At 37.7% G+C, this 13,138-nt stretch overlaps 1 protein-coding gene across 1 annotated transcript in view; it reads left to right on the plus strand.

Moving 5' to 3' along the window:
- MCC (MCC, WNT signaling pathway regulator) overlaps window positions 1–13,138 on the plus strand; it is a 242,274-nt gene that overhangs the window by 114,269 nt on the left and 114,867 nt on the right. The window contains exon 2 of the mRNA XM_027839267.1: window positions 7,208–7,321. Within this exon, the coding sequence (XP_027695068.1) occupies window positions 7,208–7,321 (114 nt within the window). The remainder of the gene's footprint in view (window positions 1–7,207; window positions 7,322–13,138) is intronic.

The raw sequence follows: 13,138 nt of genomic DNA on the forward strand, positions 1-13,138 counted from the left end.
GAGTCTCCTTAGTCAATACAAGTAAACCTACTATGTAGTGTTACTTTTTCATTCAATGGCTTTCATACCTTCCAAATTGATCAAGCATTTCTCATTCTCAAGTCCTTGAATGAGTGATTCAATGGAAGTGTTCTCACCTGGTTAAGGTGGCTAATTTAAGTGGAATGAGATGATTGATTCTTAGACTGATTCTAAATGAGTTCTTAGTTAAATGCTAGAGGAAAAAATTTTGTATTTATCTTTATTTGAAACATAATTTCTTTATTATCATATTTTTACTATTTTTATTACATTCACTTTACTATTATATTTCACTAGGATCTCCTCAGACTTGTGGAATAATCAATAGGTAAGCATATATGCAGGCAGAAATTTAATTTCTTTGATTAATCCATGGTCTCATTGATGTGGGTGTTCCCTTTAATGGTAGAGATGGCAATTCCTCTTTACTTTCCCACCCTGTGAGATCTTTCATGTGTTTTTTCCAACTCTCCGTGATTTATTATAAAAATGGCTTTGCAACAAACTTTACATAATTTATTTCATTTGATCCTCACAATAATCCTGTGAAATATGTAGTCTACTAAAATACTGGTGGTGTGGCCATCATAAACACAGGTGTGAGATCCCTGAGGTGGCTCTTGACATGGACTCCCACAGTGTCACTTTTTACATAGGTTAGATAAACACTTATTAACTTATTTGATTTGTTTTCTCATTCTAACATGTAATGTCAAAGGAAATGCTAATCTAATCCCAAGTATAATCACAAATGGTATACCCTTCTTCCTTCCATCCATCTCTCAAGGCACATCTTTTGGATTTTTTAAAAGGGGAAGGGGTGGTCAGCATGAGAATGGACTAGCTTTTCCACTGCTGTGACCACCTGCATTAGCTGTCCCAGTTAACTAGGAGCTACCTTAATAAGGTGGTGAAGCCATGAAATGTTCCTACTTCCTGAGAAAATAAGAAAATGTTCATGTTTCTTTACCTGTACCTTTTCGCTTTCCTCCCCTCTGAACATATTTCCATTTCAGTTTTATTGATTTAACTGATTAGACTTCAGCAACTCCATAGAATCTTTGTTTCATTGTGACTGATAAGAAGGCTGAGATGTTAGAACTTCATGGTGGGTTTTAAAGTTCCAAGTGAAGTATTTGAGGAACAAGAGCTAGATGGTCACATCCAAAGATTCATTTAGCCAAAATAAGTGTTCATCATATTTCAGTTTTTCATATATGCATGTGATTTGTCATTTTAAAATTTCTGTGCTCTTTAATCCTAAAAAGATATGTGCAAATAAGCTGAGGGACTCTGCAGTTTTTAACTTACCAACAATATCATTTCAGCACATTTCATGTCCTTGAACTGTAATTCTTTGTGCTCAAGTTTTTCCAGTTTTTAATAAATATAATTTCTCTGCCCTTTTGGTTTACATTAAACTGTTTCTATACACAATACATACAGACAATACATACATACAATATACATACAATCTTTCTCACTATTCACAAGGTGATTTGAGTCTTTATGGCACATTTCATTTTCTGTCCTAAACTTCTCACTACTCACTGGAGAGCTGTTTTCCACACATTTTTTACAATTTTTATTAAAATATCAGGTATCAAAATATTCATATGTAACAGTGGCATGCCTTACATCTTTTAATAGTTTATTTAAATCTTTTCCTTTACAAAAAGAACTTTTTATGCTCTTTTCAACACTAAACTCTGCCATATGAAAAGAACCTTAAAGGGGGAATACAATAAGTATTATTTTCCCTGTTTTACAGATGAGCAGAGCAAACCTTAGAGGAATTGTGACTTTTCTAGCTTTTCAAAGCTACTAAGTGTCAGAGGTGGAATATGAATCTGGGTCTTACCTGCTTTAATTACAATTTTCTTTATATTATACAATGTTGCCTCTAAGTATATTAGAAGTCTTATTCTAGTTCCTTAAATATACTAGGAGCCCTACTTGGATTAGACATTCAAGTTGCCTACCTATTCTTTTCATTCTTGTTATATGCCTGCTGTACATGTTTTTCCAACTATCATGTCCATGATGATATCATGCAGAAATAACACCATTCCAACAATGGATTTTTCCACTTGGGTCAGCTGCCATTTCAGTTCTTCTGAGTTGATGGTATTCTGTCATTCACAGTTATGTAGAATCACCTTAAGGATTTTGGTATCAGAAAAATAATTTTGTTAGAAGCGGGCTGCTTAGGATGATTGAGAACATGGCACAGTTTCCAAGTTGTGATGCACCTTGATCTATTACTTCTTTTCAATTCTGAATCCAGTTCATTGGCAGTGTTTATGATTGTGTATTTATATGTATGGACATACACACATATATTCGCATGTGTGTCTACATATATGTATAAATATATGGTTTAAAAATAATTGTGTATGAATAATTATACATATCTATGTATGCACACATACACATAGACCATCCATCTATCCATCCAACTTAATAGCTTTTCTGCCCATGTGCATATCATAATCTGTGAAATGTCTTTTTCATGTGCTTTGGCAAATATACATGCACACTTATGTAAACCCCTAAAACTTTTGAGGTCATTGTAAAAATTGCATTGAGGTCATCTAATCCAACCACCTATGTAAGATCACATGGAATGTTAAGGCATAGGAGAAGGGAGGAGTCTAAACCATGCAGGAATCACCATAGCTTTATGAAACCCAAATAAAGTAAATGAATATGATAGGATTGACAGTTCAGTCTGGATTAACTAGTGTCTCCTTGAGCAAGGAAAGGGGATTTGGCTCAGTGTCTAGCAGTAGGTTGTATACAAGTTGTTTATTCATTTGTTCATTCTTTGTTTGTTTACTCTTGACACTTCCAGCAAATGATGAAGTAACTACTCTCTCCTAGAATTTGTTATAGAGGACAGGAAAGCCCGTTCATGTTGGACGGAAGGGCAGGTAACAGGATAAGAAGAAAAGAAGGAAACATTTATTAAGGACCAGGTACTTTGCTAAGCACTTTACAAATATTATCTCATTTGATCCTCACAACAACCCTGGGAGATAGGTGCTATTATTCTCCTCATTTTAACAGTTGACTAAACTGAGGCAGACAGCGATTAAGTAACTTGTCCAGTCACTTACCTAGTAAATGTCTGAGGCCAGATTTGAATTCAAGATTTCCAATCCCAGAACCAGGACTCTTATCTGCTCAGTAAGTACTATATGACTGGAAAAGCCGAAGACCCACTCTTTTTTTTTTTTTAAAGGAAAGTCTTCAGACCATAGGCCATTGAATTTGTCAGTGCAGTTGGGTTTTCTTGTTTTATAGAACATTTTAGCAATGGCATGACTTTTTATCTCTGGAACTGACTAAAGCCTAGAAAAGACATTTTTCTCTGAGAGATAGCTCAAAAATCGCATTGTTTCCAGAATTATATGCATATTTGGTTCATTACAGACTATATGAGGCTGTATTGCCAGTTGAAAAATGAAAAACTCCAACAATTGTCTGTTCTCATTAAAATAGCAGCTAACTGGATTTTTAAACGTTGAATTGGCTGATTGCTTATCTGTAGATTATAGCCTGAAATAAGACATAAAAAATGGTCCTGTTGGGGGAGGCAGCTTAGACAAGGGAATTATTGCTTGCTTTTACCTCCAGAGACCGAAGTTTCAAGTTCTGATTTATATCTACAACTACCCCTACCCTGCCAGGTTTAATGGAAGTACGTTTGAGATCCTATCCTGACCTCCATACATTCTCATCTTTCAGGGTTTTAGATGTGATGGGCTCTTTGAAATAAATGAAAAATACAAAAAGATCTGGCAGAACAAGGCTCTCTCTGCATATGATCATTCTCTTAGCTTTGTGGGAGGAACATCCACTCAAAAGATTCCCAAGTGGTGAAAAAGACACAAAAAATCAAGAGTTTAAATGTAACTTTGTGTTTCTGATGCCTGGCCTTTTGTCATAACTGAGGGAAACTCAACTAAATTAGGACTATAATACGTCAAAAAAAAAAATGAAATCATAGACTGCATTGAGAGGTACAGGTTACAGGGCAAGGTTAGCAGTAGCCTCATTGTGCTGGTCAGATCACATTTGGAGCAATGTGTTCAGTTCTGGGTGCCATATTTTAAAAAGGACATTGCTAACCCAAGTATGGCCAGAGCATAGTTAGAATGTAGAAGTGTCTGTAGGTCATGCCATTCGAGGATCAGTTGAAAGAACTGGGAATGATTACTCTGGAGAAGAAAAGGTTTTGGAAGAACATAATGGATTACCTGTGTTCTGTTTGGCTTCAGAAAGCACTATAAGGAGCAATGGGGAAAAGTTACAAAGACATAGCTTAAGCTTAAGGTCAATAAAAACTTTCTAACAGATTAAAGCAAACCAAAAAGGGAAGGGGTTACTACCTTGGGAGGCCACGTATTCTCCCTCCCTTGAAGACCCTCCAACAAGTGCTGGATGGCCAGTTCACAAGCATGCTGTAGTGGGGATTCATGTTCAGAAACAGATTTCAACTAGATTGTTCCTTTAAACTCAGATTCTATGAAGATTTTTATGGAGATCAGAACCCTTAGCTTATAAAACACCTCCTCTAGGATTTAAGCCCACCATCATCTGAAAATTGGCTGCAAATCTCCAACCCCATTCCTTGTTGCTGTTCTTAATCGTTGTCTTTGTTGATAATGATGACCGTCTGTACTGGTGCCTCATTGCCTTCATTACAGTGTGACTTATGTATTCCTTGGCTTTGATTTTTTTTTCTTGGCTAGGCAGTGAGGTTAAGTGACTTGCCCAGGGTCACACAGCTAGTAAGTGTTCTGTGTCTGAGGTCGGATTTTAACTCAGGTCCTCCTGAATACAGGGCTGGTGCTCTATCCACTGCGCCACCTAGCTGCCCCAGCTTTGAATTTCTGAAGCTATTTCTATTTTTGCCTTTCTTGGTAACTCTGTGAGAGGAAGAAAGATGCAACCCATAAGTGGAGAACATGGTGTCATCTCTTGATTACTCTTAGTAGTGGGCATGGGGAATAGGTGAAGCATAAAACTCATTCTCGTCATTGGTGAATTGCAGCCTTCTAAAAAAAAATCTCTTATCAGAATGAGACATATCTCAAATCTTCAAATTGTAAGCTCCTCAGTGATACAGAGCATGTCTTATACTTGTTTGTACTGTAGATCCTTACTGTGTTTTGATAATGTGACATTAAGTAATTCAATTTACTTTTATTTCTCCTGTATTACCTCTCAGAACTGCTTGTGACAGTGGACCCAAGCAAGCAGGTAGAAAAACAGAGGCCCTGGATTATCTTCATTTGTCATAATAATGATAACACAGCTGTATAGGACTTTAAGATTTTCTTACAATTACTCGGTGAAGTAGGGAGTGTAGTGTGGCTAATATCATCATAATATCTGGCATGCAGGGTAGGTTTTTAGCCACCAGGAAGCTATATCAGTGGCCTGAGCCTTCATCCTCTGAGCCAATTAAGTCTTAACAATGTTTTTAATACATTTTGAGAAAAAGCTAGTTTAGCTTGCTTGGCTATTTGGTAGTTTACATGGTGTTACTTCAACAGTAGGGCCTAATCTTTGCTTTTTTAATCTTAAATTAAAATAAATAAAGGGAGCTGGGATAAGAAGGTTGCCTATGCATCCTTCTCTTCCATTCTCTTCTGTTCCTTACCTCTTTTGGATCTATCCTGTGTCAGAAGTGGTCACAAAGATATTTTTCAGTGAAAATCAAGCCCAGCTATACATAATTGGAAGTCCTTAACATCCCTTTGTTTCTTAAAGAAAAATTACTTTTTTATCATCATATCCTTCTTCCTAGGATATATTACATCTTCTCCTGAGACTCAAATAAGACAAGGTATTCTGTCTTAGTATCTGATATTAAAGGCATATCTTTTGACCGAGTTTGTGTCTGAAAAGGGAAATTCTGTCATCTCCTACTCTACCCTGTAGGATCACTTCACTGAAGTGAATACTGAAGAGTTTATTTCCTGAGAGATTATTCACATGCAAAAAAAAAATAGTTTTCTCTGAAACCCAGTCACCTTCTTTGTCAAGCAGCCATAACATTGTTGGAAGGAGGTGAATGTTGCCTTTTCTTCTTTAAAATTGAGACTCCTCTGCTTTTAGATCAGCCATTGATTTGTTGTTTTGCAATCCAATGCAATTAATTGCATTGAAGCCACTCTAATATTTGAATGTGTATCAGTAATAACATCTTTTAAGGCCTAATCTCCCTCCCAATATTTTGTTTTTCCTCTTTTCCCCACTCGAATCCTCACAAGATTTTACCAGTTGAATGACATTAAAAGAATCAAGTTTACATGGTGCATTTTTCTTCAATATGAAGAGAAAAATCTCTTTAGTGTTTCTTAAACTATGTCCATCCTTGAAGATCAACTTCATTTGCTTAATCATAATTTTTCTGACAATTTTCATGGTCATAGTGCAGAACCTTCTTTACTTTTCACCTCTACCTACCTATCTACACATGAGATGTGGGATTGATACAATCCCAATTATTTTGAAAGGGCAGAAGTTTTTCATCCACTAAGTCTGAATAGTATAATAGTATTTTTAGTCAAACTAGATGATGATTTTAGAATATTGGATATTCCCTCAAATTTTACATGTAAGCCTAGGTCCTGAAAAGTGAAAGTTGAACGGGGAAAATTATTAGATGAATTTTCAAATATCAAAGGAAGTGGGAAGAAACCTTCCAAATAAAGAACGAAGGAAAGCTATTGGTTCTTCAACAGAGAATTTCTCTCTAGAACCAACTTTTCTTCCATTTAAATTAGTTCCTTGAAAATATCTGACTTTCCTGGTAGTTTGATAACATGACAGAACCAAAAGTTATGTATTATGCATTTATTTGGTTTTCTAAAGGTAAAGACTAATTCTGTATTACCCTTCTTAACAACCTGTGAGAGTCAAAAAGCTGGAGTACCTAGGGTCCTCATTTCTCTGTATTTTATAATTTCTTAGTTCAGTTTAGGCCTTCAATATCTATAGGTAGCCTCTCGTACATGCTGGACTTTATTTAGTCTTTTCTGCACACACTAATGCTTTTTTTTTAACTGTTGCAAAAACAAAACAAAAAAAAAATACGCTTTTTTGGGTGGGGCATACTGTGGTTTAACCTTTATTTTTTGTTTGTTTGTTTGTTTTGTTCCTGTCTCTATAGCTCCATTTAGCAGCCCTGGCATCTCTGAAAGGAGACATAGTGGAGCTTAATAATCGTCTGCAGCAAACAGAAAGAGAAAGAGATCTCTTGGAAAAGAAATTGGCAAAGGCACAGGTAGGTGATGTAGAATGTTTCTGAAAAGTGTTTATTTTAGAATCAGAGTTTTAAAACTAGAATGTATCTTAATTAGCATTCATAGAGCACGTGAAGGCTTGCCAGTTCAATTAAATGACTGTTAATTGAAGACCTATATGGAAGGCACTCTGCTAGGCACTGGCATATAAAGACAAAAACAAAGCCATCAGTGCCTTCAACTAACTTATGTTCTGTTGGTGGAAACAGCACATAAACAAATAAAGACAAAGTAATACAATGTAATTTCAAGAGGGAGAGAACCCTACCAACCGAGAGAATGAGTACACATTTCCTGTAGGAGTGTGGCACCTGAGCTGTGCTTTGAAAACTGAGGTAAGATGGGAGTGTTTTCCATACTTGGTGGGTCCCCTGTGCAAACATAGGAGGGCAGTGGAATGTTTTGTGTGGGGAACAGTGAGATTGGTAATTTTATCAGAAGAGTGCTGATACCCAGGAGGAGTATGAATTATCTGAAAAGGTAAGGTGGCAGCCAAACTCAGAATTAGGTATTTTGTCTGAGAGGCTATAGGAGCAATTGTTTGTTGTATTTACAAAGTACCTTATATACATTACCTCATTTGAGCCTCGCAATACTCTGAGAAGTAGATACTACAGAAATTATTATCCCTGTTTTACAAATGAGAAAACTGAGGTTCAGAGAGATTAAATGACTTGCCCATTGTCACATAGCTTAGTAAGCATCAAAAGTTGGATTTGAAATCTAGGTCTCTTCTGGCTCCAAGTCAAGAATTCTTTCTAGTGGGAGCCTACCTCCAACATTTTACTAATAAAGAAAACGATGTACAATGGGACAAAAAACTTCTCTAGGGTTATACTATGTTTATGACATCTGGGACCCAGATCTTTTGACTTTCCATCCAGTATTCTATTTAAGAAAAATAATTATGATAAACCTAATAACCACCAAAAGAACCAAATAATTAAATATTTAATGACTTTAGTATGTCTACGATATCATCTATATGAAAATTATAACTCATTCTCACTTTTTCACCCCATAAAGTTCTTACCCACATTTTTTCATAGATCCTGATCACAGGGACAACCCTGTGTGCTGTAGGTCTTCTCTTAGATCTTTTTTAACACGTCATGGGTACCAGTACATACCCCAGGCTATTCTTCTGTTATCCCTAGGCCTCACTACTTGATACACTCATCTACTTTTTCAGTCATCCATTTCTGGGATAAACTCATCTACTTTTCCAATCATATATTTCTGAGATAAATGTTTCTGCTTTTTTGGTCAGACATTGCTTATATCACCTCTTGAATATAGATCATCATATTCTACAGCTTTCTTGTGCCCAATATGCATTTCATCTTTGCTCTTTGGATAAAGGACACCTTTTGTTTTCTCAAAGATTGTACTGTTTCAAGATTTGTAATCAGTCAATATTATTTAAAGAACATTTGTGTTAAGATTTTTTATGTAGGGTGTAATAGATGGAGTCTGACTCCAAGTTTGCTGAGCAATGGCAGAGAAAAGATATTTAGCAAGGATACTGCAACACTTAACTTGATTAGACTCAACCTCACTCTTGACTCCTCTATTTGGAAATGCTACTGGTCAGCATTGGGGGAGAGGGGCGCTGACTCACTGTGATCTCCTACACCGATGGCACTAACTTCAGATAAGTGGACCTTTTATGCCCTTTGACTAGAAAGCCTTGTCAGTATGGCCAAAGTCTACCTGGAAATTGTGTGTAGGAATGAGCAACTTGAACCTTTGTACCCTTGACCAGTTACCTTTCAGGAAAAAAAAAAAAACAAACCAACAAAAAACTAGCTTACCCATGTGTCTGAGAGAGGGATGATCCTAGTCCTATCACAGAACGGAATATCTTTTAATCTTTGAAAGTGTTGTTCTTTCCCAAATGCTGTACAGGCCAGTGTATACTGACTTGAGATTCATTATTCATCTGCATTGCCCGCATTGCCCGTGCCAGAGATACATCCTCATCTGTATCAGTACTCAGTAAACAGAGCATCCAACTGAACATCGTAGGATGGACAAGGGGCATTTTTTTTTTATCCATTTGGCTTTCCCTGTGTCAACTGGACTCAATGTGCTGGTCTGTGGAGGCCAGAGCCGAACAGACAAAGCAAGCAAGAACAGCTGTGCAGAAACTGAAATGGAAGTTTATTTTATATAAGTGAGGGAAACAGCTTGTGAGCACGGGGGGATTTAGGCACATGTGCCACCCCTCCCCTCCTCCCCAGTGGTGGAACCTGAGGCAGTGGGACTAAACCTCAGTTCTCATACCAATGGCCGCACAGTGACCTGTAGCCCTGACAATGAGGGGTAGCAGCAACAATGTGACAAAGTTTGATTGATAACCTGGCTTCATGACCAGAACTTGTCTGAGCTTATTGTTAACACCTGGTGCTGGTCAAAGTAGTACAATAATTATGTAAAATAATCCCACCGTGACTGAGATTATCCAGAGGGTGAGCACAAAGGATTGTTGGTATGCCAAACTCAGGGCACAGCTTACTTGCTGGGACTTAGTTTTGGAAAACAAGGTATCTCCTAATAGTATATATATTACATATATATAGATAGTTTTTGGTGAGGCAATTGGGGTTAACTGACTTGCCCAGGGTCACACAGCTCGTAAGTGTTATGTGTCTGAGGCCACATTTGAACTCAGGTCCTCCTGACTCTAACTGTTGCTCTATCCACTACGCCACTTAGCTGCCCCCTCCTAAAGTATCTTCACACCTGTATGTGGATTACTAACTGATCTCTTTCAAATAATCATGTATCACAGTGAGTGAGCCCTTTAATGTGCTGGGGCTTGATGTAATCAACACAGTGTTTATCTACAGACAGAAACATTTAGTGGAGTTTGTCATCTTTGAGGAATTGTTCTCTTTGGATTCTGCATAGGATGTGTTTTTGCTAATAGCAAAAAAAAACAAAACAAAACAAAACCCCAACCCAAAAACCTAATGTGATCTCAGGCTTCTTTAAGAGATGCACAATATAGTAAGGAGGTATTCTGTCATGATTCAGATCATATCTCAAGTATTGTGTTTGGTTCTAGGTATCATATTTTAGGATAGTTATTGATGAGCTGGAGAATATTCAGAAGAGGGCTACTAGGGTGGTAAAGGGCTTTGAAGGAGCCAGGTACACTTAACTTGAAAAATGAAAGACTTAGGTGAAACGTGAAAAGTATCCTCAAATACAGTTATCCTTTCCACATTGTGGGGGTTAAGGGCATGGTGCCCCCGAGATCTGGAAAAACTGTGTAAAATTTTTTGGCCCTCTCTTTGTACAAGAGAAAAAGTCTCAATTTTTGCTTTTTCTTTTATGGGGTGTTTACAGTACCTTGTAAAATTTGGGTTAATATTATACAATACTATAAGTATATTTTATGTACTTCTGAGTGTCTAAATGTTTTCCATGTTGCCGCAGTTTCTACAAAACTCCCCCTAAATTCCCGTCTAATTTCTTATGCTAATCCGCAGTATATTGAAACTGTGATGGAGAAAGTTGCAATGATATAACTATACTTGAAAGACTTCTGTGGAAGAGGGATTATATTTGTTCTGTTTGGCCCCAGGAGCAGAACTGGGAGCAGTGGATGGAATTGTGAGAAACCAGTTTAGATTTCACTTAAGAAAAAAACTTCCCAATAGTTAGAACAATACTAAAATGTAATAGGTTTCTTCAGTAGGAAGTGGCAAGCCCCCTTAGGGGGATCTTCAAGCAAAGTCTAGATTAATACTTACTGCTTATGTTATAGAATGGGTTTTGTTCAGGAACAGCCTCTGAGATCTCTTGTAATGCAGTAGAAAGAGCAGTGGACTTGGAATCGGGACCTGGGTTTGAATCCTGACATTGCCAATTTCCCTCAATGTAACCTCAGATAAATCACTTTAATTTGTCAAATGAAGGTATTGAAATTCCCTTCTAGTCCTCAGTGTATGGGTTTTTGATTCTGTGAATTCTAAGATTTTCTGATTTTGTGACATTCCCCATGACAGTAAATATTACTTTGGTGAGCATGTACATATCTCTCTGGTTTATATCCCTCTTGACATAAAAAACAATCAGAAGGTCTACAGTGGTAAAGCACACTGGAATTGTTAGCTAATTTAGTTTATAGATGCAAGACATCCCACTAAACCTCAGTGAATACTAACTAGTTTATGGCACCTAGTTAGTTAACATGCTTTAGTGTGGAAACAGGCTCTGAAAAGACAACTGGCCAAGGCCAAATTTAATGTAACCTTAGCTTTTTTGTTACTTGCTAACCTTGCATTTATTGTTGCAAGAATATCCTTGGAGGTCACGTGGTTTTGCCTCCCGCCTCTGGCACTGAGAGCAACAGAGAAGGGAGCCAGGTGGTTCTCGGAACCGAGCAGAGGAGACGGGGCCAGAAGAGAGAAGCAGGGATGACAGGAGTGACTACAGCCGGCCTTCCCTGGGAGATCTGGGGGACAGAACTGCTTCGGACTGACTCTTCTTTCCAAAAGCTGGGGAGCAGTTAAGGCTTCTACTGATGGGACTTTTTTTTTTTTTTTGCTTCTTTTCCTAAGCTTTCTAGCTGTTTTTTAAATTATAATTTATTTTTTGTAATTATAATTTGAATTATAATTTATTTTTTAAATCATCAAAAAAAAAATATCCTTCGAGGTGGGGAAGGGTGCCCAAAGCCAAGATAGTGGGGGAAAAGGCAAGGAATCTCCTGAGCTCTCCCAGAAACCTCGCCAAACACCTTAAAATAATGTCCTAAAACTAATTCTGGAGGGGCAGAACCCACAAAAGGACAGGATGAAATAATTTTCGAGTTCTGTATCACTGACATGAGAGTGGAGCTCAGGCCAGCATAGGTCCGGCCAGCACAGACCCAAACCCAGCTACAAGGGAGCAGGCCTTGGGAGCCATTGAATCAGCAGCTGCAGTGGCTGCTTCTAGAGATCTCAGCCCACAGATGTTAAGGTGGTAGGAACACCTGGTCAGAAGGAGATTACAGGGGTCTCTTTGCTGGCACTGGGGACAGGACTCTGTTGCAATGCCCATACTCAGATCTGGGTCGCAGCCCTAGGTGGCAGTACCAAGGTGAGGAGCAGTAATACACCAGAACTTACAGCCAAAGGGGAGGTGGGACCTTGGTCACGTATTCAGGGTGGAAAAGAGTGCTTGTGGTAGCTCACAGATGAGAGCACTGGCCAGAAGGGTAGTAAACACAACTCTCCTTAGATCACACCACCTTGAAAGAACTGAAAACTTACAGAAGTATCTGAAAATAGCCACATTTTAAAGCCCTGAAGCTTGGGACAGGAGCTTGGGATGAAAGCACCCTGGAAGCAGAGCTCTGCTTTAGCAAAGAGTTAAAAGTTAAAATTAAAATTAAAAAAAAAAAAACCAGGCTGGAAAAATGAGCAAACAACAGGGAAAAAATTCTGACTGTAGAAAGTTACTATGTTAATGAGATCAAAACACACCCAGAAGAAGACAACAGAGTCAAAATTCCTACATTCAAAGCCTACAAGAAAAATATGAATTGGTCTCAGGCCGTGGAAGAGCTCAAAAAGGATTTTTAAAAACAAGTAAGAGAAGTAGAGGAAAAATTGGGAAGAGGAATGAAAGTGATGCAAGAAAATCATGAAAAAAGAGTCAACAACTTGGTAAAGGAGACACAAAAAAATATTGAAGAAAATAACACCTTACAGATTAGGCTAAATGGTAAAAGAGATACAAAAAGCCAAAGAGGAGAAGAATGCCTTAAAAAGCAGAATTGGCCAAATGGAAAAGAATATACA

This window comes from Vombatus ursinus, unplaced genomic scaffold (assembly GCF_900497805.2).
Source record: "Vombatus ursinus unplaced genomic scaffold, bare-nosed wombat genome assembly UNPS02014832.1, whole genome shotgun sequence".
Taxonomy (NCBI): Eukaryota; Metazoa; Chordata; class Mammalia; order Diprotodontia; family Vombatidae; genus Vombatus; species Vombatus ursinus.